At 36.1% G+C, this 27,632-nt stretch overlaps 2 protein-coding genes across 2 annotated transcripts; one reads left to right on the top strand and one right to left on the bottom strand.

Annotated features, from left to right (window-relative positions):
* The first annotated feature begins 1,541 nt into the window (after positions 1-1,541).
* On the top strand, positions 1,542-9,643 carry LOC115977670 (putative E3 ubiquitin-protein ligase LIN-1). Its single transcript, XM_031099689.1, has 9 exons — positions 1,542-1,606; positions 2,377-4,118; positions 4,836-5,126; positions 5,228-5,267; positions 5,347-5,995; positions 6,673-6,817; positions 7,352-7,612; positions 8,248-8,557; positions 9,390-9,643. The coding sequence occupies exons 2-9, from the start codon at positions 2,403-2,405 to the stop codon at positions 9,506-9,508; spliced, it is 3,531 nt and encodes a 1,176-aa protein (XP_030955549.1). The 5' UTR covers positions 1,542-1,606; positions 2,377-2,402; the 3' UTR covers positions 9,509-9,643.
* An 8,465-nt stretch (positions 9,644-18,108) lies between these two features.
* Positions 18,109-19,821, bottom strand: LOC115994828 (signal transducer and activator of transcription C-like). Its single transcript, XM_031119109.1, has one exon. The coding sequence runs from the start codon at positions 19,750-19,752 to the stop codon at positions 18,109-18,111; it is 1,644 nt and encodes a 547-aa protein (XP_030974969.1). The 5' UTR covers positions 19,753-19,821.
* Positions 19,822-27,632: the final 7,811 nt, after the last annotated feature.

Below are 27,632 nucleotides of genomic sequence, written 5' to 3'. Positions count from 1 at the left end.
ACTTTATTTGTCATCATCTCCTTCACGACCTTCTCCCACTTCAACCTATTTCCAATATCTTCACTATGTCCCTTTCTCTTTGTCGCTTCTAAATGCTTTTCTCCAAACTCAAGGTAGTCTTAGATTTGCTACATTGAATTTGAGTGAGATGTTAGATCTATTAGGGTCCAAGTTTATAGCAATATATCAATGAAGTTTGCTCTATTTTTACACCTCAACCATACAATCATCTGAAATTCATAATACATATATATATGTCGAGGCGGTGCAATATTTGCTGGGCCAATAGCCCCACAAAGCTTAACATTCGACTAAACCTTGAAGTTCAATTTTGCCTTTTCAACTAGCTGGACTTTCATTAACAGTGAACTGGTGAAGTAACCTTAACAAATGATTAAAAAAATAAAAATACGGTGCTGAGACATCAGCCACAGTAAATTGGCTGAGTTTTCACCCTGTTTAAATGAAAATTCAGCCACTTCAAAAAATGAACAATTCCATTGACCCCATTCAAATTACTTAAGCAGATAGATTGGGCTTAGGCCCCCATATTCTCAAAACTATTCCACTATTTATTTGTTTATTAGACATTTTTTTTTTTTTTTGGACAAATAAAGGTGTCAAAACTTTTTCAAATATTCCACTATTCTTTCATGTATATGCAATCTTTTATTTCATGAATTATTATAGAGAAGAATCCTATGAAGTGACCTAAGATGCTGACAAGAGGGATAAGATGGTCTATAAAATTTGAGACTTTCGAGTTTAATAGGACATGCATTTGAAACCTTCGAGTTTAGTACATGTCCTCTTTTTTTTTTCTTTTTTCTTTTTTAAGTCTATTAAACTCACCACCCGTGCCTAATGTCATAGAATACTTATAAATAGCTAGGAATAGTGGAATACTGCAAGAGTTTGAATAGTAGTAGAAAAATATGACAGTGACACCCTTACTACTAAATCTTTTTCAAAGACCCACCAGAGACTCGAGAGGGAGAGAGAGAAAGGACGGCAGTTGAAACAGTTACGTTTGGAAACACCAAAGAGCCTTTTTGAAGTGCAAAAATAAAAACAAAAACACGTACACAAGCAAAAACAATTGGACATTGAAACAGTCAGAAAAAACACACACACCAAACCTCCATTTCTTCAAAACACACTGTTTTCATTTGTCAACTTTCGTTTGTCTCCCTCCATAATAAGCTACTGTCACTCGCCATGTTGCCCTATTGCTACAATTCTCCACCTCCATCACTTTCTCCTCCACTTGTTTTTGTCTTTTATCTTGCTTTGCAGTCCTTTTATATACTTCTCTCATGTCTTTTCCTCACCAGCATCTCCAACATTACATTCTTCTTTTTTTTCTCTTCTCCCAAGATTCCTCCATATTCCTTGTTTCTTCTCTAAGAAACATCGATCAAATCCACAGCTGTGAAAAAAAAAAATACCCAGTCTCAGTTTTTGAGGTTTTTGTAGTGGAAACTTCATTGAGTAGGGATATTCCTTCAAAAAAAAAAAAAAAAAGGCCTTGGCTAGCATTTGAAGAATTGGGTTTTGCGTGAACTTTTGTGGTCTCTGCAGTGCTTTATAAAAAGGAGCTAAAAAGGTATACAAGTGACATTTTTTTGGCATGGTGTGTGTTGTATATTTGTATAGTTTTCTATGCTAATGATTTAGTGGATCTGTGTTGAAAGAAATTACTGGATGTTAATGAATAGTAGTTGAATTCTGTGGTCCTTACTGTTGTTAAAAGAAGCTCAAAATGGTAGAAAAGAAAAATGTTCACAAAGTGGACTTTTAGCCTCTCTATAACTCCTTTTATTTTTTCTCTGTTTTTTTTTTTTTTTTGGGTTCTATATTGATGAATCAAAGAGAATATGGTATTATTTGAGTTCAATAGGTTCAATTATAGGCTTCTAAATATGTTCAAGTTATTTTGGTTTTGAATTGTAACATGGAACTAATAAAGTAGGGAGAATTGGATTATGCAGTAGACTCTAGCTTCATTATTTTCCTCCAATTTTCATGATATTATGCAAATTCTAAAGTAATTTTAAGGTACAGGATTCAGAGAACTTTGCTTCATATTACATGAATGATATTATAGGTAGGTTATATGGCAACTTCAAAGTAAATTTAGCATTTGATGGATTAAACCTTCATTGCAACAAATCTGCTTGTAGTTAGTCTTAAATGAGTAATTTCAAGATGATATTTTTCTTCCTTACTTTTGGTAGCAAAATTTGACCCTGTCTGGATTTTCTTGGTTAATAAACATTCTTTCATCTAAAGAAGAGATTTAATATCAACTCATGAGTGTATGCATGTATTTTTTACAATACTATTCATTCATCTTTCCTTGTGGATCCGGTGTAGAGGACGAGGTTCTAATATCAGTGGAAATGGCATCATCTTTGGAGGAGCTTCTTGCAGAGGAAGGGTTTAAAAGAAGATCAATGAATAGGTCAAGTTCATCCTCCAAAGCAGTTGGTGCACGTATGTCATTCTACACTTTCCAAGATTCAGTCAAGAGTGATTCAACATTGGGTCACAGGAGTAGGACAGGCAGCGCAAGGTCTGATGTAGATCGATACAGTCCAAGAGGGGAATCATCATCAAGTGATGATGTTAGGGATCCAAGACCTAGGGATAGTCCAGTTAGAAAAGAGAAAAATGATGAAAAATTGAAGAAAGAAACTAGGGAGAGACTTTTTAGAGATATAAAGGAAGGTAAAGGAATTAGCGCTAATTTATCAAAAGATATGTCACGAAATGAAATAGATGAGGTTGGTAAGCATAATACTGAGAGATTTAGGGATATATATTCAAATAAAATGTATAGGTCAGATGTAGGGAAAGATAAGCATTCTATTGGAGCCAGGGAAAAGGAAGTACACAAAGAGAGGTTAGGCATGCAGACAAAAGGTGACAAGAGGCATGACTACAATTTGAGAATACAGCTGCTTGGACATACGAGTTTTATTGCTAACAAGAAGAAAAGCATTAAAAAGCCCACCACAACCTCTTATAACACATCTAATAGGGGTTCAGAGAATAGTAAAAGCTTTGAAAATAATCAGACTCAAAATCGTGATAATTTTGTACAACTAATTTCTGAACCTGCTCTTGATGAAGTTGCTATCCAAGCCATAGTTTCCATCCTAAATGGATATATCAAACGCTTTCTATATGATGAAGATTTTCGGACAATGCTCCGTCACAACTGCTTCTCTTCCCTTATTAATTTTGAACAAGGGCAAAGTACTGAGAGCAATGTCACGGCCAGCCTTGAGAAAGCAATTGAAACAGTAGAAAAAGCTGCTGAGGACACTTCAAGTGCTAAGGACTTGAAAAAGGCTTCGTTTCAGCTGAGGGAGATTACGGGGTTAAATTCAAATAATTTGAAGGATGGGTTCACATCTGAAATTCCTACTGCAAAGTTGTCAGCTTGTGCTCATCTCTACCTGAGTGTGATATATAAGTTACAGAAGAAAGACAGGTTTTCAGCACAGCATCTTTTGCAAGTATTTTGTAGTTCACCTTTTCAGGCCCGAACAATGTTGTTGCCTGAACTATGGGACTATCTATTTCTTCCACATCTTTCACATTTGAAGGATTGGTGCAACAAAGAAGCTGATTCTGTAGCAGATACACTAAGAAGGACAAGGAAACTGAAGCTTCTTGAAAAAGTGTATAATGAAATTCTGGATTCTGGTACTTATCAGTTTGCAGTTTACTACAAGGATTGGCTCACAGAAGGGGTTGAAGCTCCTTCTGTTCCTTCCATTGACATCCCATCAGTCACTCTTTGGGGAGCTCGGCAGGGAAGTTCATTTAGTCATTCTTCAGAGTTGTCTAGTTCAAGTGGTCCATTCTCTCCTCAGCCTATGGTCAGCAAAAGACTGTATGATGCTGTGTTTAGGTCTTCTACTAAAGCAGGAGTTAATGAAGCTGAGGATAGTGGGGAGGCAGAGAATATTGATGATTGTACAAGAAGTATTGGTGATTCTGATCTTGTTAAAGAAACATTAACGTACTCTTCTGAAGCAGTTAAATATTCAGATCGTGATCTTGAAGAAGATTCATACAAGAGTGTGCTGGATGATGCATTCCTTTCTGTGAGTGGCTTTTTTTAACATTATTGTCTTTAATTCTTTTTCTTTACATTATTTCTGTTTTAGCTAATAAGAAATTATGACTGGATCCTTTCAACAAGCACATAAAACAACATTTAAGGAGTATCTCGTTTTCCTACTTTAAAATGTGAGTATCTTTTTGTTTTTTTGGTGAAAAAATTATCACTTTTTCTTTAACAGCTTTCGGAGTATTTAGCATTGCTACCTTTTATTTTCTCTTGTACTATAATCTGCTTCATGAGATGCATACTTACCTGCCATTATGCCACAAATAATCTAAAGGAACTGCAGGAATTTTGTATTAGTGAAAGATTTTATTAAATCTGGTTTGCCCATCAGAAAAGTTTTTTGCTAGTTTCTGGCCATTTTTAGCTTGATTTCTGTTGTCAGTTGCTTGGCTATTGCAGTTTTCCCCTAAATGTCAAGATGGTACATAATAAATCATTTTGCATGTTATTCTATGATTGATCATTTTGCATGTTATTCTATGATTGATAGATGTCAGCATCCTTGGTTCTCTGTCTACTAACTGCTGTATTGGCAGAAATGAGAAAATATTTTTTCTTCAACAAATAATGATCCTCTCATCAAATTTCACTTCTCTTTTTACATGCAAGAAAGGTCTTTCTCTCTCTGTCTCTCTCACACATACAAAGACAGAGTAAGTTAATGCTCACAAGAAGCTTAACATTTTTGTAGGAAACTGAATTCTCATCAGTAGCTGATGAAGGATGGATGTTGCATGGGTTGAGTGCTTCACCCAAAAGTAATCTTGATGATGAATTTGGTGACTCTACTATATGGCAAGAAACTACAGGCAATAGCAAAATGCCTCATGCAGAAGCACATACAAAAGAAATAGATGAGCTTACACTCAAAAGCCTAGCGAAATCTATTTTTGAACTGCAACAAAGTGAATGTTCTGTTGATCTTGGTGCTTCTTCTTTTTCCAATTCCAGTGAGGCATCAACTTCCTGCTCAGTTGTAAATGTACTGAATTCTCAACCGTGTCTATTTCATAATTATGTTCTCATTGTTCTGTAATTAGTTTCTGATAGTTACTTCATTAACTTATTGTCTTTTAAGTGTAGCCAATCAGAATAAGTTCCTCTCTTCAGGGTGAGTTAAAAGGTACTTTTTTTAAGGAAAGATTCTCCTTTTAAACTAAAAATTTTAATCAATTGCTAACTTTTACATTTTCTTGGCACAGAGTTACAAGAAAGTCATGAATACTTTGATGAACTTTCTTTTTTCTCGAGCATTCCTCAAGACTTCATTTGCCCACTTACTGGACAGTTGTTTGAAGATCCAGTGACCCTAGAGACAGGTCAAACCTTTGAACGAGTGGCTGCCAAGGCATGGTTTGATAAGGGAAACAGAACATGTCCAGTGACAGGAACAACTTTAGAATATGTTGCTGTGCCACTTACCAATTTTGTTCTGAAGCGTGTAATTGACAATTGGAGATTGGAATATTGTAGGGATCTCTTGGATTTTTCCTCTCAAGTAATGGAAAACTCAGGAGAACATGGTCTTAGACACTTGGATGAAACTATTATTGTCATATTAGAGCAGCTTCTCACAGCTTTCAGTGAAGAGGGGAAAAGAACAAATGCCAAACATCTTATATCACTTGGTGGCTTGCATTTTCTTCTTCAAAGGTTCGAATTGGGAAAGATGGAGGAGAAAGCACATGCAGTAGCACTATTGTCCTATTGTATAGAAGCAGATGCAAGTTGCAGAAATCAGATAGCAAGAAATATTAACAAACGGTGTCTTCTGGAGCTACTTCAGAGCAAGCAGGTTAAGATGATAATGAATGCAGTGTCATTGTTAACTGAACTGGTTTGCCTGGAAAGGTGTGTAATTTTTAATTGTTGGTAGTCAGTTTTGCCAGAGCCTTTTTGGTTGCTTCTTCATCATCTTGCTTCTTATTGGTTATGTAAATGTCCACTTCTTGTTTTATGATTTGCACTGCCATTTTATCATGTCAAAGATTACTGTGCTCCTGTAATGACAAGAAACATCAATGGGGATTTAGTAAAGACACATTTGAAAGGGAAGTTCTAAACATGGACTAATGACTGAATTAGATTTCTTAGTATGCATTTAATATGGAAATTAAGGATCATATAATCTAAAATCGATCAGTTGTCCTGGTTTCAAAGTTTCTATTAAGTTTTAACAAATTTGTAGAATTGTTGGAAAGAAAAGTTGAAATGGATAACAAGGTAGGGAAACATTTACCTAGAAATGTTCTTGAGAAAAAACAAACATAGAACTACATGACCTTAATTGGTTTTAAATTACATACACATAGTCCAGAAGAATTTTCCGGAAGTTAAAAACCTTTTGACAATAGTAAAAAAAATTTTTGATGAAAGAAATTTCAGTTGAAATATTTATTGATACAAGGCATCGCATACTTTGACCTGGTATATTATTAGGTCTCTTCTTTAGGGCTCTGCCAGTGTGCTAATTAATTGCGTGTCAAGTTCGAAGTGGTTGTTGAAGCATGTGGTCTTTGTCATTGCAGGAGGAAAGATGTTAATTTATTTCTGAGTGGCTTGCTGAATGAAGGGATAGTGAATACCCTGCATGTTCTACTCTTTTATCTTCAGAGTTCTCCAAAGGAGCACAGACCTCTGATTGCTGTACTTCTGTTACACTTGGATCTTCTGGTATGCTTTTATAGTTCACAGAGGTTTTATTTATTTATTTATTTCCTAGTTTAATCTTTGTTCTCTGCAATTTTTTTCTTATTTCCATGTCAATTTCTTTGATTCTGACCTGAAAACTTCGGCCCAGTTAATATGAACCTGAAAACACTCTCTATATATAGTTGGACTGTGATGACATCCTTCCATGCTTAAAAATACATAGAAAAGTTAACTGTAGAAATTCCTACTTCAATATCTCTGTATTCATGGATGTAGGCAATGTTGAAAGGAACTTAAGGCCAGGTTCATCAAGGGGAAACTAATGTATAATCTTATACAGAAAATGAGTTTGATTGTTGCATATTTGACAGAAAGCATGACAAAACATGGTTATTTATCATAATTCTTGTCTTTGCACTAAGCATTTGAAGGGTGCTTTTGACAATTGAAGGTTAGAGAAGTAGTCCCTGGCACTCATGTCTCTGCTAATCAGTGGATATTTTCTGTGTCTGAGGGCTTAAAAAAATGTTGGCTGAGACAACCGGGTGGTTGCAGGTAGAACCTCAGAAACAAAGCATATATATAGAGGAGGCAATTGATGCCATTGCAGTGGCTCTTGAAGATAGCTTAGTAAATAAGAAAGTTCGGGAAAAGTGTTGCAGAGCACTTCATATCTTAGGAGGGCGTTTTTCATTCTCTGGGAAGTTATTGACAGAGAGTTGGATCCTAAAGCAAACAGGATTTGAAGATAGCTGTGAAGTGAATTCTCTTGAAAATGAAGACGAGAATTTATTAGTCGATGACACTATTTCATGGGTATAGTTTGATCTCTGTCTCTCACATTTTTTCTTTAATTGCTAATGATACTTGTCCAGGTTTTCTTATTATCTGTTTTCTCATATATTCTTTACAGTTGAAGGTAATTTTTACCAGAAGAAAAAATACAATTTCCTAAATCTTGACTCCTATGTAAGGTTAAGCTGGATTTAAATTGTTAACTTATTCTCTCATCTCAAACTGGTCATGAAGTGCATGCTATAATGCATATCAAAATCAACCTTTAAAGATTCTTCCAGTTTAATGAAACATAGACTTTGTAATCCACCATGTGTTGGGGTGGGGGAGGAGAGAACTCTTGTCTATAATGGAAAAATGAATTTGAAGGCAATAGAGCTGATTTGGCATTCCTTTCAGCATGGTATCTCTTATACATGTCTCCACCTGCACAAAATTGTTTTGACAGTCTATTATTAAACTGGATCTGATGTAGAAATTTGGAAGAATTTTTAATCTTAAAATTTAATTAGAAGTCAACTTTTATAGTAAACTTGAGTCTTAACTTGTGAATTACATATTTAAATGGCAATAAACTTATAAACTTGCAATCTTTTAAATGGTCACTTATATTTGAATGACTGAAAGTATTCTTTTGTATTCTGATTCAAATACAGGATGATGAAGAGCAGGAGAATGAAGAGTGGTTGAGGAACTTGTCAGTAGCACTGCTTAGTAATGGGAAAAAGTCACTCTTAGACACCATTTCTAAATGTTTAGCCTCTGGAAATTTGGACATGGTAAGGGTCTGCCTAACCACCGTGGCATGGTTGAGCTGTGCACTTTCTTCACTACCTGATGCTGAGTTCCAGCTATCTGCCTTCTCAGCTCTCATCTCTGGGCTGAAAGAAAGCCTAGAGAAAGGTGAGAAGATTGAGCATAAGATCCTTGCCTCAATGTGTCTGCTCAATTTCAGTAAAATCTCAGGTTAGCCCCTTATATAATCACAAATAATTTTTATAATTGAACTTACATCTGAAATAGAAAAAGAATCTGTTCATACACAATTTATTGTAATGATGCTAGTGTCCAAGTGCACAAAAGTTTCTTCTAGGAATCCTTCTATTTATTTTGAGAGGTACTTCTTAGGATCCATTATTAGGAAAGAAACTATTGATCACCTTGTCCTTTCTTTTACAGTCATATAGTTGGTCAGTGGGTCCTAATATTTTAGGATCTTGTTGTATGATGTTTTTATTTTTATCTTACAGACATTACATTATTTTTTCTCCTGTGTATTTAGGTGTTAAATTCATATTCATATATGTGTGTTTCCATCCATATCAATGCATATTCTTGTGGTGCATTAACTTGTGCCTGATCCAAACTGGATGGGCACACTTGGGGATTCTAAATCCAGAATGGTTGATCTGGATCAGTAATTTACCCACTCCAACTTATAGAAAACTTTTTGCCTTCTCCCAACTAGCTTACAATCATTTTTATCATATTATTTTTCACGGCTTATCTCTCCTAGGTGGTGGCTAGTGAGGTCCCAAGTTTCTAGCTGAGAAGAACACACGGCATATTTGGACCTTTTTAGAATAATGATTAAACAATTAAATTCACCATTTCCTAATAGCTTAAACTTTGAAGATAAGTGATAATTCTTCATGGTTCATGGTATTAGAGCATGTGATTCTAAGTTTGAACCATGAGAGAATTTATCAGACTTATTTGCAGCATGTAGTGCAGCTTTAGTCAATGCATAAAACTTTTGGTCTGTTGCTGAAGTGAAGACACTCGCTTTCTGTTGCAGAATGCAGAGTTCTTTTGATGACAATTGCAGATGAAATTGCAGCTCCTCTAAGAAGCCTAGCCGAAGTAACATGGACTGCGAAGCAGCTATATGCCAATATATCTGGAGAAGATCTGTAATCTGATAGGAAAGATGATTTACTTTTTGGCAAATACCAGCAATTTCTGAGGTTTCCAGCATTCTTGGAATTCTGGCCTTGGGTGATGATCTTAGCATTATATATCACCCTTCACAAAAGTTGCATTTCTTGAAACATATATATATATATATATATATATATAAAATGCTGCTTAGAATCTCCTCATTTTTGCATTAGAGTGAATTTTTTGGAGGAAAGAGTCACACCCCGGAAGGTCATTGATATATAAGAACATAAGAGTGACATTTCAGGGTCCCTCAAAAAAAAAAAAGGTTATTTTGTTTTGTTTGTTTGTTTGTTTTTTTTTAAAGACTTTACAGCTTTGTAAGTTTTATTTGGGTTCAACAGGGGTTGGTGATCGATGTAGTAGTTAGAAATATGAGTCCAGCTGACGAAGCTGATTGTATTATCCTTGTCCTATTTGTATGGTAGTATTAACTTTAGGCCTGCTTTAGGATTAGCAAAGGGTTAGTATTCTATGAATAAATTTAAATGAGTAAATTGTAATATAGTGAGTTCAATGGTTATTATGTAGTCGTTTGAGGCTTTCCGTTGTGGATGTAAACAATTAATCCTTGGTGTTCTGTCTCTCTTTCATCTCCTTTTTTATTTTATTTTAATATTTTAACATGCTTACTATTAGAGTTACTTTTCTGTGGCTTCTATTAACATACTGTTAGAAACTGCAAGTAATGATTTAACTGAATTTAGTTTATAAATAGGAGCAAAAGTATCCACAAAGTCAAAACCATATTCTTGAGTAAAGTCCTTGGCAACCGAGTGAGTTTTGTAGCGTTTCACTGATCCATCTACTCGAGTTTTGATTTTAAAGACCCAATTGCTGACATACCATGAGGCAAATCCATCATGTCTCAACTCTCAACTCTCAACTCTCAACCTCTTTTTTTTTTTTTTTTTTAGAATATTAAATATTTTAATGCACGCACTAAGTATTAGTACAAGTCTTATGAAGATTGACATGGGAAACATATATATTATATATATATTTTTTTATTAGCGTTGTTTTCCATGTCACTCTACATATTATAAAATATGTAGAGCATTGAATCCCCTTATTTATAGCTTTTTTTTGAGAGGACCCTTATTTATAGTTAGAAAAAGAAATTTCATGATTGTTAAGAAAAAACGCGACAGTCGCTATTTAATTGCAATGCCCTTCTGAAAGAAAAAAAAAAACTGTTTCCTCTCTTTTCATCTTATAATCAGGTAAATTGGCTCAAGATGGCATTGGGCTTTTTTTTGGTTGATTTTTCCTTTTTAGTAAATGAAGATATAACTAATAATGGTTAATGCCGCCAATTTTATTAATTAATCATACTTATTCTATTTTTTTTTTTCTCTTTTGGACTTTTCTATAACATAGTTATGGAAGTTCATTTCATGCCAATTCCACTCATAATCAACAATCTGTTCTTCTTATAATATTCTTATAAATTGAATCTCCTTATTTTTACTAAGGGTTTGTTTGGATATCGCTTATTACTGAAAACTGAAAACACTGTAGCAAAATAATTTTTAAATATGTGAATAGTGCCGTGTGACCCAATTTTAAAGTTGTTTTTGCTGAAAAAGTACTTGCGAATCCTGTGAACAATGCATGAGACCCACACAAAAATACCAAACGCTAGCCATGGCCTAACACAGACGCTATCCAAATGAAGGCTAAGAAAATGAAATGTTCATGATTGCGAAGAAACAACACAATGGTCACCACTTAATTACAATGCATTTTTCATACTTAAAAAAAAAAAAAAAAAAAAAAAATTCTTTCCTCTTATTTTTAAAAGATGGCATTGATTTTTCCTTCTTTTTATAAAGATATAATTAATGATAGTTAACACCGCCAATTTTATTAATTAATTATACTTATTCTCTTTGTTTTCTTCTTTCAGACTTTTTGAAGACGTGGTTATGGAAGTTCATTTTCGCGCCAATTATACTTATGTTCAATAATCTCTTTCTTAACACAAAAAAAAAAAAAAAAAAAAAACTCTTCCCCGGCTCCCTCCCCTTGTAATATGCTTGTAAGATCAAATCCCCTTATTTATAATTAGAAAAATAAATGTTCATTTTTGTGAAGAAACAACAAAATAGTCACTAATTAATTACAATGACTAATATATATATATATATATATATTGTAAGGACTCGATTCGTAACGAACTGCAACGGTGTTGGGCTCGCTCGTAAAAAGGCCCAAACAATATCATTTGTAGAGCATGGATTTGAAAGGCTAGGCCTTGGTCACCTGGCGGTGGGTTTTTCGTGGTGTTCATGCATGATTAAGTTGTTTTTGTCCCTGGAATCTTTCTCCTAGAGGCGGGCTGGGAGGCTCTGGTTTTTGGCCATTTTTCCCAGCCCTTTTTTGGCGCACACACTTTTACATTATATAGTCCCTCTTGGTTGATCCTATCCCTCCATTTGTTGGTCAGGCAGGTGCTTACTTCTGTACCTGTCCCATCAGCTGTACCCTCTTACTTTTCTGCTTAGTCGCGAGGATCTAAGTTACACCGTCCAAGCGTCTTTTCTCATTAACATGGTCAGGATGTTTGCCGGTGCATTTAATGTGGAGGGGACGTATTTTCCTTGAACCTATTTCGCACCGTACCTCCATGTGGGCCCTATTTCACTCACATCCCCTTCAAGGGGCTGTTTGGGGATGGCCTTCACCAAGACGTTGATCTTCCCATTGAAGTCCTGGAGTGCCGAGGATAGGGTAGTCCTAAGCCGTTCCCCTTGACACCTCGGCCTTCGATCATTCGTCCTCGGCACATGACATCCTCGGCACGGGCCCTGGGCCCCGATAGAGTTTGGGCCGGATTCTGAACTTTCCGGACCCACAATAGCCCCTCAAAATCCTGTTATCAGTCTCCTCGGACGGATAGGAGGGTTTTGATGACATCAGATATCCGCCAATGCCTGCTAATCCTTGTCACCTATCGGTTCCCGAGACTTTTTCATCTGCCCGAGACACGTTCCTAGAGCCCTTGGAAGGCGAAACGTGGCCTCATTAAATACGGGCGGCTTTATGTTTCCCACGTTCTACGGTATGATGGAAATCGAACGGTGGTGATCCCTTAGTCTTTATGGGCGGGAAAATGTGTGCAGTTATCCTAGAAAGTATAAAAGATTTTTTGGGGATGGATCCGTCTCTTCAGTTCTGCACTTAAGAGTTCTAGCGCGTATATTCTGGGTTCATCTGAACTTTCACCCAAATTCAAGTCTATCTCAAGCACAAAAAGCCTGTCCGAAGCGTAATTCTTCTTTTATGTAAGTTCCCTACTTCCATTGACTCGTGCTTTTTCTTTTCTGAGTTTATTTCTCTTTGGCTCCCTTTCTTCCCCAGTCGCGTGTTGGGTTTGTTTAGTAAATCACAGAGATGACTAAATTGAGACTGAGAAAACTAGTCGATACTGAAGAGGCGATGAATAAGTTCATCGTTGATTATAGGATTTCCCCCCAACGTAAGCCTGAAACACTGTAAGATGGGGGAATGGCACTATAAGAGGGAAACGGGCGCAGTAGTAATTCCCGGCCTCGCCTTTGTAGAGGGGGGTATAAGAATCCCTATGGGGCCAGTGACGAGGGGTTACCTCAGGCACTTCCGTTTAGCCCCCACCCAGTGCGCCGGCAACGTTTTTAGGATTCTGGGTTGCGTGGACGCTTTAAACGAAAAGATAGTGTTAAAACTGACCCACCATGACGTGAACTGGTGCTATAACCTCCAAAAATTGAAGGGGAAAATCTACTACATGAAGTCGAGGGGCGAAAGGGTTCGGTTAATCCAGTGCCTCCCTGACTCCAACAAGGGACTGAATAAGGATTTCCTTATCGTCTCTGGCGAATGGAAGGGGGATGACCCTTTACGCCATTCTGATCTAATGTTGTTCGGTAACTAACCATGCATACGTGTTTGTCTTTTTGTAGATCCACACGCTTACACACGACATTTTCATTTAGTCAACCGGGCGGACTTGGAGACTGTCTTGCAAGCAGCAGTTTTTGTAAATGATGAAGATGGTCAAGTCCGAGCTGCTCACAAGATATTAGGGTACCCTCCTGTTCAGAAGTCATTTGCGGACGCAAGGCACGTGATCAGCGCCAGCCGTCCTTGGCTTCCAAAAATTACCGTGGTTGAGACGGGATTTCTAATCTCCCAGGAACCAGCTGTCCCCAGGAACATTCCACAGGTGGGCCCCTCCTCGTCTCATCAAGTAGCAGAGGACAAAGGCGAGCCAGATCGGCCCGAGGAAGGTTTTGGGGTATTTGACCTAGCCCTCCAATCCGAGGATCCCTCTGGTGACCTGGGTGACCCAGCCTTGTCCAAGGCGGAATTGTCATCAGTAGGCCCCTATTTTCAAGCCGAGATGAGATTTAAGAGAAAGCCCCTGACCCCCTTTCTCCAACTCCTTGAGGGCCAACCTGGGAAGGATACGCAGGGGACGCCACAACCTGATGCTCCTTCCCCACCACCTCGGCCTCAGATTATCCAAACCAGGTCATCTTCCACCAAGTCACAGCCACAATCCCCCCGCCCCGAACCTCCTGCTTCCTTCCAACCAGCTCGGCCTCCTCGACCCGAAAGCACTGATTCAAAGAGAAAGAGGAGCCCCAAGGGCAAGGACGTCATGGATGGGGGAAAATCCCAACCTTCTAAGGAAAAGGAGGAGGCTCCGTGCACTAAACAACTGAAGATTGGACACCAGAGCAAGGGCAAAGAAACTGAAGTCCAATCCTCTCAAGGCAAGGGGAAGGGGATTGAGGCCCAGTCCTCGCCGAGTGCCTAGCTTCCTGCCCCAATGCTTCATGGGGGTTCGCTATTGGAAACTGCATCCATGAGGGATCCTGGAAGCGGCGAAGGTGGCTACGTGGCAGATGCACTAGGGAGAACCATGCTACTCCCTACTGATATGGATGGTCTAAGAAAAATGAGGATGCAGGAGGTCTTCCTCAGCACTAAGAGGTACTTGGGCATGGTAAGGTTTCTTGAAACCTAGAACTTTATTAATTCTCACTCCTGGTTCGTTATTAACCATGCGTTTATCTTCCTTACCAGGCTCTTCAGGCCACCTATAGGATGGAGGAGGAGGTGAACAATAAGAGTAAGGCGGCCGAGAATGAACGCACCAAGCACATAACGACTTCGAAGACTCTCCAAGCCTCCGAGGATGAACTCGCCAAGGTCAAGGCTGACCTAACAGCTTGTACTCGCGAAAGGGATAACGTCTCCGCGGGCCTAGCTAGTGCTCAAAAACAGGCCGAGGACCAAACAAAACGTCTACTGGAAGCCGAGGATCAGTTGCAAATAGCCAAAGATCTGATTGAGGGTTTAAATAAGAAGCTCGCTGCGGCCGAGCATAAGAAAGGGGTGGCAGAATATGCCCGTGATGAAGCCCTAAGGGCCAAGCAGGAGGCCGAGTTTGCCAGGAATGATGCAGAGGCTGCCAAGGAGACGGCCAAGGATGATGGTTATAATGCGGGGGTGGCTGAAACCCAAGCCACCCTTAAAGCCCAGATTCCTGGAGTATGCAGGTTTTATTGCTCCCAGCCTTGGAGTGGATGCTTCATCTGATCTATGGAAGGCGGAGAACATATTCTACCCTACAGCCATCCGCGAGGCCACCTCCTCCAACTCCGTGGCTACGGGTGACCAACCCGAGGAAGGGGTCACTCAGTCGGAGGACTTACAGGTTAGAGGCTCTCCTGGCAAGATGCTCAAAGAGGGAGAATTTCAGGATGTGATAAAAACATCTCAGCATACGGATCTTGAGGTACCTAAAGAGGTTACTGAGCCTGTGGTTGGCTCTCAGATGTCTAGTGCTGAGGAGCCAGCCACAGTTGCCCAGCCCCCACAGGCAATTCCCACTTCTGTGGTCCCCCAGAGCGCCGATACTGACCCTGTTCAGCCTTCCCCAGAAGGGGCTATCCTCCAGGACGCCAAAGCTGATTCTGATTCGCCTTCCCAGGACGTGGCTGACGCAAAACCAGAAAAGTAGAAATCTTGGCTAGGCTTTTGTATTTATTTGTAGTTTAACGATTAGCTTGCTTCTTTTTATTTTGAAAACTTTCTAATCTGTTAACAATTTGAAACCGTTTGAACATGTATATATGAAATCTTTTTATTCCTTTTTCCTTCCGGTTACTTGCTAATTGTCCTCGCTGATACTTAATATTTGTTTATGAATCCTACACTAATTCATCTTAACATGTACGAATATTTGTGCATGCGATACATTCAATACCATGTTTCAAAACCTTTAGCTTATTTGCACCCGGAGAGCCTTTAGACTCATTTCTAACCCTCATTCAACTAAGATATAGGTATCATTTTAGATATCACATGTAGCTACTAAGTCCTGCTTAGTGCCCAGGTTTCCTGAAGGTAGTTGGTTTCCCTATAGGCTTGAGTCCGAGGACCATGCAATGCCTTGGTTCTGTCCAAAACTCAGTTTTCTCGTCCAAGTAGTTGGTTTCCCCATAGGCTTGAGTCCGAGGACCATGCAATACCTTGGTTCTGTCCAAAATTCAGTTTTCTCATCCAAGTAGTTGGTTTCCCCATAGGCTTGAGTCCGAGGACCATGCGATGCCTTGGTTCTGTCCAAAACTCAGTTTTCTCATCCAAGTAGTTGGTTTCCCCATAGGCTTAAGTCCGAGGACCATGCGATGCCTTAGTTCTGTCCAAAACTCAGTTTTCTCATCCAAGTAGTTGGTTTCCCCATAGGCTTGAGTCCGAGGACCATGCAATGCCTTAGTTCTGTTCAAAACTCAGTTTTCTCGTCCAAGTAGTTGGTTTCCCCATAGGCTTGAGTCTGAGGACCATGCAATGCCTTGGTTCTATCCAAAACTTAGTTTTCTCGTCCAAGTAGTTGGTTTCCCCATAGGCTTGAGTCCGAGGACCATACAATGCCTTGGTTCTGTCCAAAACTCAGTTTTCTCGTCCAAGTAGTTGGGGGAATTATCCCCTCAGCTATGGCGTAGGACCTTGGTTTAAGGGGACCAGCTCCTCGGCCCAGCCCCTGGAACCATCCGTGCTATTGACGCTACAACACGCAGCCCCTAGTGAAGAAACGTAGCCCCTAGTGAAGAAACGTAGCCCCTAGTGGGACTTTAGTCTAAAACACTATATCCAACTACTGAAAATGATGTGAAGGATGGTATCAACCCACCACCAATGCCAAGACACAAACCTTCCCTACAGACGGTGTCAATTGTAAGGACTCGATTCGTAACGAACCGCAACGGTGTTGGGCTCGCTCGTAAAAAGGCCCAAACAATATCATTTGTAGAGCATGGATTTGAAAGGTTCGGCCTTGGTCACCTGGCGGTGGGTTTTTCGTGGTGTTCATGCATGATTAAGTTGTTTTCGTCTCTGGAGTCTTTCTCCTAGAGGCGGGCTGGGAGGCTCTGGTTTTTGGCCATTTTTCCCAACTCTTTTTTGGCGCACACACTTTTACATTATATAGTCCCTCTTGGTTGATCTTATCCCTCCATTTGTTGGTCAGGCAGGTGCTTACTTCTGTACCTGTCCCATCAGCTGTCCCCTCTTACTTTTCTGCTTAGTCGCGAGGATCTAAGTTACACCGTCCAAGCGTCTTTTCTCATTAACATGGTCAGGATGTTTGCCGGTGTATTTAATGTGGAGGGGACGTATTTTCCTTGAACCTATTTCGCACCGTACCTCCATGTGGGCCCTATTCCACTCACATCCCCTTCAAGGGGCTGTTTGGGGATGGCCTTCACCAAGACGTTGATCTTCCCATTGAAGTCCTGGAGTGCCGAGGACAGGGTAGTCCTAAGCCGTTCCCCTTGACACCTCGGCCTTCGATCATTCGTCCTTGGCACATGACATCCTCGACACGGGCCCTGGGCCTCGATAGAGTTTGGGCCGGATTCTGAACTTCCCGGACCCACATATATATATATATATATATATGATTTTCTTTGTTCTCTTCTTCTTATTTTATTTTATATTTATTTTTTTATAATGATATAAATAATGGTCGTTAGCGCCATCAATCTTATTAACTAATCATATTTATTTATTTATTTTCTCTCTCTCTTTTTAATGAAGATATAACTAATGGTTGTTAGCGCTGCCATTTTTATTAATTAATCATATTTATTCTCTTTTATTTTTCTCTTTTGAACTTTTCCATGGCATGGTTATGGAAGTTTATTTTTGCGCCAATTCTACTCATGTTCACCTACCTTTTCTTCTTATGATATGCTTAGAAGAGCATCGGATCCTCTTATTAACACTTTTAGAAAAAAAAATGTTCATAATTATCAAGAAAAACACAGTAGTTGAATTTATAACACAATTCAAATCATACACACAAATATATATTTTTTCCAAGAAAGTTAAAAGATGTTCTGTTAAATTCTCTAGAGTTCATGACTTTAGCACATCATAAATTTCAAATAGCTGAACACCAAGAACAGCTCTAATGCATAAATAAAAAGTTCCAAACAGGCAAACACTAAGAACAACTCTAATGCATAAATAAAATAAAGTTCTAGATAGGCAAACACCAAGAACAACTCTAATACATCAATAAGTTAATCCATCAGCTCCAAAGGCTCATCCTTTACAACAGCAATTATGGCCTTCTTGTCTGGTAATGCTGGAAGTGCAGCTTGTTCTTGCATCTCAGCCTTGTCTTTCTCTTCAACCTCCTTAGAAGCCATTGTTGCATCTTTCTCTTCATCCTCCACGGAATCCACTTTTGCATCCTCATCTTCAACCTCCTCGGAATCCTTTTTTGCTTTCTTAGGCACATTCTTTTGCTTGGGACGATTTTTCTTTGGTGGTAAATCGAAGGACACAGGCACTACAGTAAGTGCATCACCTACCTGGACAAGACGCAGATTTTTCTTCCTGTATTTGGCTATTTGTCTTCTTCTCTTCTCAGCCCTACTTTCATCCTTGTAATGAGTTCCCACGTGAGCTGCAAATAGTTGTGATGTATGGAACACAGACTTGCATTTTGGGCATGTGTATGGACCATATTTCTTGCAAGGGAGGCTATGAATGCGGCCGTCATCTTCAGTTTCATTATCATCACCATCATCGGAATCATCAGAAGCAGCATTTGTTGTATCAACTGACTGGTTTTGTGAAATGGTATGATTTGGTGGTTGGTTTTCCTTAGGATCTTGATCCATTGTGTTTGGCACATATGAATTCAGTGGTTCAGCATCAAGAACCTCTTTGACTTTGCCCTTATGATCAGAATGTTCATCTTCTTCAATAAGCTGGAGTGTAGCTTTCCTTGGTTGGTTTTGAAAATTATAACAAGGGATATAGAATTGGTTTTGCACATTGCTACCAAAAACTGGTTGGTTTTGCATAAGGCTAGGATTATTGAAGCTAGGGTTTTGGTATTGGTTAAATTTCTGACTATAACTTTGATAATAACTGGGGTGTTGGTATTGAAAAGGGTTTCGAAAATGATTACCCTGAGGGTCCCTCTCAGTGATCAATGGATGATTCACCTGCTGCTGCTTGGACATAGGCAAACAATTCAGGCTTTGGAAGCTGTTGGGTTGTTGACCTTGGATGTGGATTTGATCATTTGGATTTGGAGGGCTGAAAAAATGATCCCTAGTTGAGTTTGCAGTGAGAAGTTGAGTTGTCCTATACTCAGTGATACTCATCTCAGATTGATGAACAAAAGGAGCTTGGTTTTGGACTGGAAAATAGTCAACAACACTATGGACTTGTACCCTTTGTGGTGTCACATAGGTTCTTCTCACTTCAGTCACTGTTGGACATAGACCAAGTTGGCCAAAACCCAGTTGGCCTAGACCATTAGTACTTGGCTGATTCACATGAGAAATCATCTCATGTTGACCCAGACCAAGTTGGCCATGACCCAGTTGGCCTATGCAATTAGTACTAGGCCGATTCACATGGGGAACCGTTTCATTTTGACCCAGACCAAGTTGGCCTAGACCAGGAGCACTCGGCTGGTTCACATAGGAAGTGAACTCACGGTTTTGGTGAAGCCCAATGGAGGGGTTATTAGCATTATTGGTACCACCCATTAGCTGATGAGAGCTAAAGAGTCCACCACCTTGCTGCACACGGTTATTGAGGCCAAAATTCGATTGTTGTGAAAACATTTGGCCATGATCAATGGAATTGTTTTGAAAGCCTAAACCAATTTGGTTAGACTGGGAAGAATTGAAGTGCATCGACATGGTTGGAAGTGAGAGAGAGAAGGAAAGGAAATTCAGGGTTGGCAAGGATGGTGAAAAGGGCTAGCTAGTTGTGATGTACATTGGGTTAATGGACTCCCTTTTATAAAGAGGAGTGATACCTTTTTGAGGGATAGAAGTTTCACTAGGCCTTGCCATGTTAGTAAGACCACGTTAAAATGTGCATATTTGACTAGCAAAAAATGTTCATTGCTTCTCTGGCCTTTTGAGAATAGATGGCAAGTAGTAATTGCACATTTCGAATGCCTAGCTTTTAACGCCCATGCATGGGTTGGCATTGGCTTTTGCATTGTGAGATTTAATGAGTGTATCCTCAAAGAGGTGAAAAAGTAATTAATTTTATTAATGAGTACCATGTAAATTAAAGGACTAAGGGTATAAGTAAAGATGCATTTAATATGTTAAAAAATAAAATTTTAATTTTTTTTTTCATAAAATAGAGTCAATTTATATAGTACTCTTATTAAAAAAAAAAAAAAATTGATATGCTTGCTTTGAATTTGTTTGCATAAAGTGCGAACAAATCGTTCACAAATATATGCCAATAGTTTTGTAGTGTAATGGTATAGTTTGCATTTTTTATTAGAAGAATTAAGGTTTGAATTTACCATCTTTTAGTATTGTAACTATCAAAATATTAAAAAAAATTGTTGAAATATATATTTGAAGAATATTTAATGTAATTCATAATTAAACATTTAATATTCCTTAACAAGGATACTTGTTAACAAGGCTCCATAATTAAATGCTTTAATTGCATTTAATTGTAGCATAATGTTTAGCACTAAACCTCATTTATAAGAGCTCTAATGTGATTCTACTAAAAGAAAAAAAGAGCTCTAAATTTGTACCACCTTAATATATTGTCACCTGATCTACTAGCGTTGAGGTAATTGTACAATTATTAGTAGGACAAAGTTTAGCTCCAAACTAATTTGAAACTCTCTTCCAACCCATTATGTGGCGGTTTATAAGACTATATATATTGTAGGGATAAAGGTCCAGGATAATACGTTCGGCCTTGGGCTTTTATCCGAGGACGCTGAATGATTCGAGGAGGGATAAATAGTCATTTATGGTCTCAATTTAAAGTCTCATGAGTAAGGAAGGAATGAAAGGTAATCCGAGGAGGAATTACTCCTCGAATGTGGCGTGTGCAGCTCAAATATGTATATTCCAGCAAGTAGAATAACCTTCTAAGAAGCTGCAATGATAGAAACATGCTTTATGAACATATAAGAAGGCAGGAAGCCCAAAAATATCTAGGAGAAAGTTGCTGTCACCGCATTAGATGCATGACAGCTACTTTTCTACCCGCATTTATGTGGAGAAGATCTCTGAACAGTGTTATCTTGGCTACCACAACTCACAGAAAGCCAGAGAGGGTGTCTGATGGGATAGGTACTCAAGTGGAGGTACAGATGATCAACAAGTGTAGAATCAAGATATTCCAGAAGGAGCTATATAATGTGAGAGACCCTCCCTGAGAAAGGGGGAGAGAAAAAGAGAGAAATAAGACTGTAGCAATCTAAATTGTCTTTGTATTCAATTGTGATCAATATATATACAAGTGTGATCTCCTCGGACTGAAAGTTTATTGATATCAGAATCTCTTATTTAGTGTTTGATTGCCATTTAATTCAGTACTAGTCATTGTTCAACTTATTAAGGCCTAGTTCTTCAACTCACTCTCTACAAATTTATTGTATTGGGCTCATTTGACCAATATCCCATACGTTTTGGGCTTGGACTGTAAATTGAGACCCTACATGTATTATTTTAAAAAGTTACATATTCATTTAAAAACTCATATAACTAAAACTACACATGGACGGTCTTTTCAACCATCATGTAATAGGTTTGAGGAAGATAACTTTAAATTGGTTTAGAGTTAAACTTTCTCATTATCAGTTATCAGTAGGTCTAGAGTCAATATTTTATGACCTGTATTGGTGCTTTTTGTACAGAGGCGTTGTCGGCTTTATAAAAATACAAGTTTTACTAATTAACCTTTCTTTGGGCATGAGGATTAGTTGTTTTGGACTTTTCAGTTATCAATTTACCCTATACAAATTAAATTGTTTCTAATATATAGAGCAATCCTAGCATGCAATTTCACTTGGTTTTAGGCCAGCATTTTGCAGAGTTACCATGGTAAGTGCTGGGATAGCTGGTACACTTCCATCTAGAATGACCACGATTCAACCATAGAAAGCTTGAATGACTAACTCTTAAGGCTAGTTAGTCTAAAGTCTAAACTAATAACTGAGTAGAAACTTAACAAAAGGATGAGTAAGTTAATCCATTTGTATCAAATGTTTCAAATTAAATTTTAATCTCAATCTAATTTTATGTTTAACGTCCTCAAATTTGAAATTATTTACAATCCATTTGAAACTAATGTAAATTTGCTTAGAACTTTAATGAAAATTTTAGGACAAATTAAATATAAACCTATAGTTTAGAGGTAGTTTCAAATCAAACCCCACACTTTTTAAAGTTTCAAGTTAAACCCTACACTTTAGAAAACATTTAAATTCAAATTATTCACCTATTTACAGTGACAACGTTAATGGAAATTGTTTAAACAAACAATTCTATATGATTATTTCACATATGTACATTATTTATGGACATTATTTCAATCCAACCAACATGACATCATTTTGTTTAAGCATGAAAAAAAGGATTTATGATTTGGATTGAAATGTTTTCGAAAATGTAGGATTTAATTGAAACTTTTGAAAGTACAAGGTTTAAATTGAAACTACTCTTAAATTAATTATGAGATTTAAATCGTAATTTACCCAAAAATTTATTGTAATACTATGTGGGGTTTCAACCTATGATGTCTGCTCTTGATAATAGCTCTTTATCATCAGACTAAGACACTAATTGGTTTTTCGTGTAGGCGGAGATTGAACCTCAGATCTCTTATTCAACTATAGAGATTTTACCAGTTGAATTAACTAAAACCTACGAATGTTTCAAAAAACTAATTGTGCCTTTTATAGGTTTTCATAATGATATAACTTTTAATAATTTCTTTGGAAAATGTAATCACCATTTAAAAATTTATTATGTAATAATAACAAAAATTACGTTAAGAACTAGTAAGTATATAAATAGGTCAATAAACCATCTTATTTTTCTTACTAAAATGAAATCCAATTTTGCATGGTCTACCAAATAATATCCTATGCATTTGTTTTTTCAAAAAATGACAAATATTAAACAAAGAAAATCCATATAGTGTTAAATTTAGTATAAATATTTCGTATTAGGATGATTATACTAGAACTACAACAAATTGAGCAGGTTTTTTTTTTTTTTTTTTTTTTTTTTTTTTTTTTTTTTTTTCACTTATGTCCACCACTCATAAATTATTACGTGACAAATTATGACAAAAGTTATGAATTTTTTTGTATCCCTAGGATTTTCATTATAGTTAATACAATGTCATTTTTATTTACACTAATCACAGCTTATCATTTTAATAGTTGTAAAATTTGTTGTGTATTTAAATTTATTGTGTTATTAAATGCACTGTGTGTGTTTGCGTGCACAAATTCAAATTAAATTAGGCTTTCTATTATTTAATGACTTATTAAATGTACTTTAAAATAATTTATTTGTTCACTGATTAACTCAGTGATCATGTAATTATAGCCTTATAGGGCCTATGACAATAAATGTAGCCATCTATGGAAACTTTGCTAGTGTTACAATTGCACTTGCAATATATGGAGCCTTGTTATATATGGTAAGTAATCAAGAGGCACATAAAAGAATTTATAGAAATATATTGATGCCATATTCCAATGGAATTGAGGCTCTGGTTATATATAGGTTTTCATCTTTCATGAGATAAGAACCATTTCATTTTGGTAGATCTTTTATTATTCTTATTACTTTTTGAGGTCAAAACGATATTTTGGTAAGTCTTTTATGAAAGCATTAATCATGTGCCATTAATTTTTTTTTAATGTTTCATGTGCCATTATTAATATTTCATAAAACATATTCAGTATCTTTTTTTTTTTTGAAAGACATATTTGATATCTTTGCCTGCATTAGTTATATGGAAAACCAATTTATATTATAACTTGGAAATTCCCTCTTTGTATTAAATGAGAAGTGTCTCATGCATCAAGATATGCATCTCCCATTTATAGTATGTGGGTCATACTAAATTGTGGGGAACACCAATTATAAAAAGGAGGGTTTGAAAATTGACATACTATAAAAAGGAGGATGCGATGTTAAATGTCGATAATTATTGGTATTAAATGTATCATAGCCTCATGAGTCATGCCCATAGTTACGAATTAAAAATTGTTTAATATTGAATCATTGATACTAGGTCATGCATCTTGTTTCATTTCTTCAAACTTCTCTACAAAAAGATACTTTTAGGGAAAGCTTTATTAGGTGGATAGTACTAAAATTAACATCTTTTCGTTTTCAAAATTCTCATCTTTTTTTTTTTTTTTTTTTTTTTTTTTTTTTGTGTGGATAATTCAATATATATACATACAACAATATCTAGGAGAGAAGAAATTTGAATATGATTTTCCTCATAGAGGAGAGCAGGCAATATGATTGAATTATAAGGATAGTCTCTTATTCTTATTTTCAAAAGTTGATGGAAATTAATCCTATTTCACAAAAAATATGATTAGCATCCACATTGGAACAAGGATTAACCAACACACCATATCCAAATATATTTAAGTTCTTTTTTTTACCTGAGATATTTGTCCTTTTTTATTTAATAATAAACCATGCATGATAGCACTTTGTCAAGAAAACATTTGCATTAATTGTTTCATTGATTTAGTTTGCTCACAGATGTTAGCGCGGCATAAATATTATATAGGTCCAATATTGCACCTTTTGGAAATTGGAACGCTTTTGGATATATTAAAGTAATTACTTTAATAATTCAGTAAATTACCTTCTTTTAACAATGTTAAAGTAGTTATTTTTTGTGTATTGGTGGGTGATAGATTAGACTCGTTTCCTATTAGGTGTAGTCAAATTTAAACTCAGAAGTCAGAACCAGCTTCGTCTAGCATGAGAAAGAGCACATTCAAATTTAATACAATTTCATTGTTAACAATAAAAAAAATAAAAATTTACCAATTGATTCTCAAAAAAAAAAAAAAAAAAAAAATTTAAGTTATTAGAATGAATTTAATTATTTAACTAATATTTAATGGTAAAATACTATTTTGGTTTCCAAACTTTACTAAAAGTTTGTTTTTCATCCCTAAACTTTAAGAAATTTATTTTTCGTTCCTAAACTATTGAAAAGTTCATATTTTGTCCCTAAACTATTGAAAATGTTTTATTTATGTCCTTAAATTTTATTAAAAATTTGTTTTTCATCTTTAAACTGTTGAAATTTTTTTTTTCATCTTTATTTTTGTCTCTATACTATTTAAAAAACTCATTACAAAGTTTAGGGATGAAAAAAGAGTTTTTTAAAGTTTAAGGACGAAAAACAAATTTTTAGTAAAATTTAGGTATCAAAATAGTATTTTACCCAATATTTAACAATACAAACATTGAAATACTCACTTTATATTTTACCAAATAAAAAAAAGAAAAAGAAATACTCACTTTTTAAAACATGTACTACAACAACAAAAGCAAGAAAAACAGTGTGTAGATTCACTTTCATTTTTTTTTTTCTATCACAACATTCACTTAAAGCACTAGTATTGGGGGTGTAAATACCCCCCAGTTGTGATTTTACAACCAAAACTTCAAAAAACACCCCACGCCCGGGTATGTGTTTCTAAAACTTTTTGCAACCTATGAACAATAGAACCAACTGTTCATTTGGATGCAAAATAAATATTAGTATTATAATTGAAATATCTGACATTCTCTCTTTTCAATTCAGCTACATGCAAGCTCCTTCTCTCTAATTTCAATTTAGCTACACGCAAGCTCCTTCTCATTTCAATAAATATTAGTATTATTTAAATGATTATTTAAATGAGATGGAATAAATATAGAAAATGGGATGTTGAGTGTATTGTAAAGTGAGTTGGTATATTAGATAAAGTAACTTTTGAGGTGGTAAAATAGAATTTTTTTAGCCACCTGGATGCTAGTGCTTTTACATGTTAACATTATTTAAGAAGCTCCATTTGCTATAGGTTGACATCATTTCCTGATAGTTCATAAGAATGTAGATTACCAACGTTAAATTTTATTTTATTTATTTTTATATTTTGTATATGTGTGTGAAAGACTAAACTCAGAACCAATTTTGTTTAGCAATGAGAAAAGACAATCCATGTGTATTATATATGAATGATCTATTCAATTGTCACATAATAGATTGGACTAAGGTAGTTCTAAACATGTTTAAAACTAAACTTTTTTGGTCTTATAGAGAGTTGGAGTAGATAACTCAAAACCGGTTTAGAGCTAGACATTGTCGTTTGAAGAATGTAATTGTACTTTTGTTCGGGATAAAGTAACCGGTTAAGAGGAATCTTCTCCAATCCATCATGTGACGATTCATAAAACCATCAATATTGTATACTATTTTTACAAGTCACATGACTCAATATATATATATATATATATATAGGTCAAGTGACTAAAAGTATAGGTTGATTTTATCAATTGTCATATAGTGGGTCGGAGGAATTTTTCTCCATAATCAATTTGGAGGTAAACTATTTTTTCGATTGAGAGAGAGATAGAAAGAGAGAGAGAGAGAGTTGCATCATATAATGTTCCACAAGAAGTTAGTGCAATTAATGGAAAGTTTACTTTGAAGAATTTCGATAGATAATATTTCGGAAATATATTGAATGTATAGTTGTGAAAACGATGACTTCAAATACTTTTGATTTATGAAGGCTTTAAAAAAAATTGTGTTAAGTTTTGACATAATGTCAAAATTAAAGTAAATTGTGTAGCTTTGAAAGTGTTATTCAAAGTTCTTCATAATTTTTTTTGGTCCTTGAATAGTAAAATTAACTATTGACATTGTTTTGTGGATTTTAATTAACTTAATTGGTAAAGTCACTGATGGTTGAATAAGAGATCTGGGGTTTAACTTTACTCTCCGCCTACACTAGAAACCGATTGATGTCTTAGTTTGATGATAAAGAACTATTATAAAAAATGAAAGCCATAAGTTGATACTCTTTTAAAAAAAAAAAACTATTGACATTGTCAACGCTCTTTTAAGTTGTTTTCAATTATTTAACTAATCAACACTTTCAATTACAGAATTGTGAAGATTTTAAAAATGATTTAACTAATCAGATTGCTTCACAGGTCTTTGTGGATATCATCCCCTCCATCAACGTCTCTGTCATGTTTTTGTCCCCTCAACCACCAAGGTCAAGCAACCTAGATTGGTTCAGATCGATGTGCTCTGTAGTTTTGTTTTGTTTTTGCTTTTGTTCTAGTTTTATGTGAGTAGAGATTTTGTTTCAGTTTTATTTAAGCAAAGGATTGCGTTTTATGTGTCTCCCTCTTGAGCAAGGTGTGGATTGATGAGAACGACACTGAAAGAGAGGAGGAGGAGAGCTAAACATTTAAATTCTCAATTGTTCAATTTTATAGTGCCAAAATAATTAGTATTTGGTTATTACAACACTTTATTTGTCTTAAATTATTATAACAAATTTTCTTAATATAATAAGATATTAAGAACTCTATTGCAACAAAAATACATATGTTATTGCAAATTATATTACTATTGATGTAATAACATACCACTTTTTAAGTTATTAATGCAACGACTTTTAGCTTGTAGATTCAATTTTGTGTCTAATACCATTATATATAATTTTACTACATTAGAATTTGATGTAATAGACTCATTT

This window comes from Quercus lobata, chromosome 1, assembly GCF_001633185.2.
Source record: "Quercus lobata isolate SW786 chromosome 1, ValleyOak3.0 Primary Assembly, whole genome shotgun sequence".
NCBI classification, from domain to species: domain Eukaryota; kingdom Viridiplantae; phylum Streptophyta; class Magnoliopsida; order Fagales; family Fagaceae; genus Quercus; species Quercus lobata.
The sequence above is the reverse complement of the archived record's forward strand: the minus strand, read 5'-3'. Positions and strand labels throughout refer to the sequence as shown.

What these genes read in the sequence shown, in the direction of transcription:
- LOC115994828 (XM_031119109.1), bottom strand. Translation starts at nt 19,752, where the DNA reads ATGTCGATGCACTTCAATTCTTCCCAGTCTAACCAAATTGGTTTAGGC.
- LOC115977670 (XM_031099689.1), top strand. Translation starts at nt 2,403, where the DNA reads ATGGCATCATCTTTGGAGGAGCTTCTTGCAGAGGAAGGGTTTAAAAGA. An exon ending in CTTCCTGCTCAGTTGTAAAT is followed by an intron (nt 5,127 to 5,227) that starts GTACTGAATTCT and finishes TTTTAAGTGTAG; the next exon opens with CCAATCAGAATAAGTTCCTC. An exon ending in TCTTCAGGGTGAGTTAAAAG is followed by an intron (nt 5,268 to 5,346) that starts GTACTTTTTTTA and finishes TTCTTGGCACAG; the next exon opens with AGTTACAAGAAAGTCATGAA.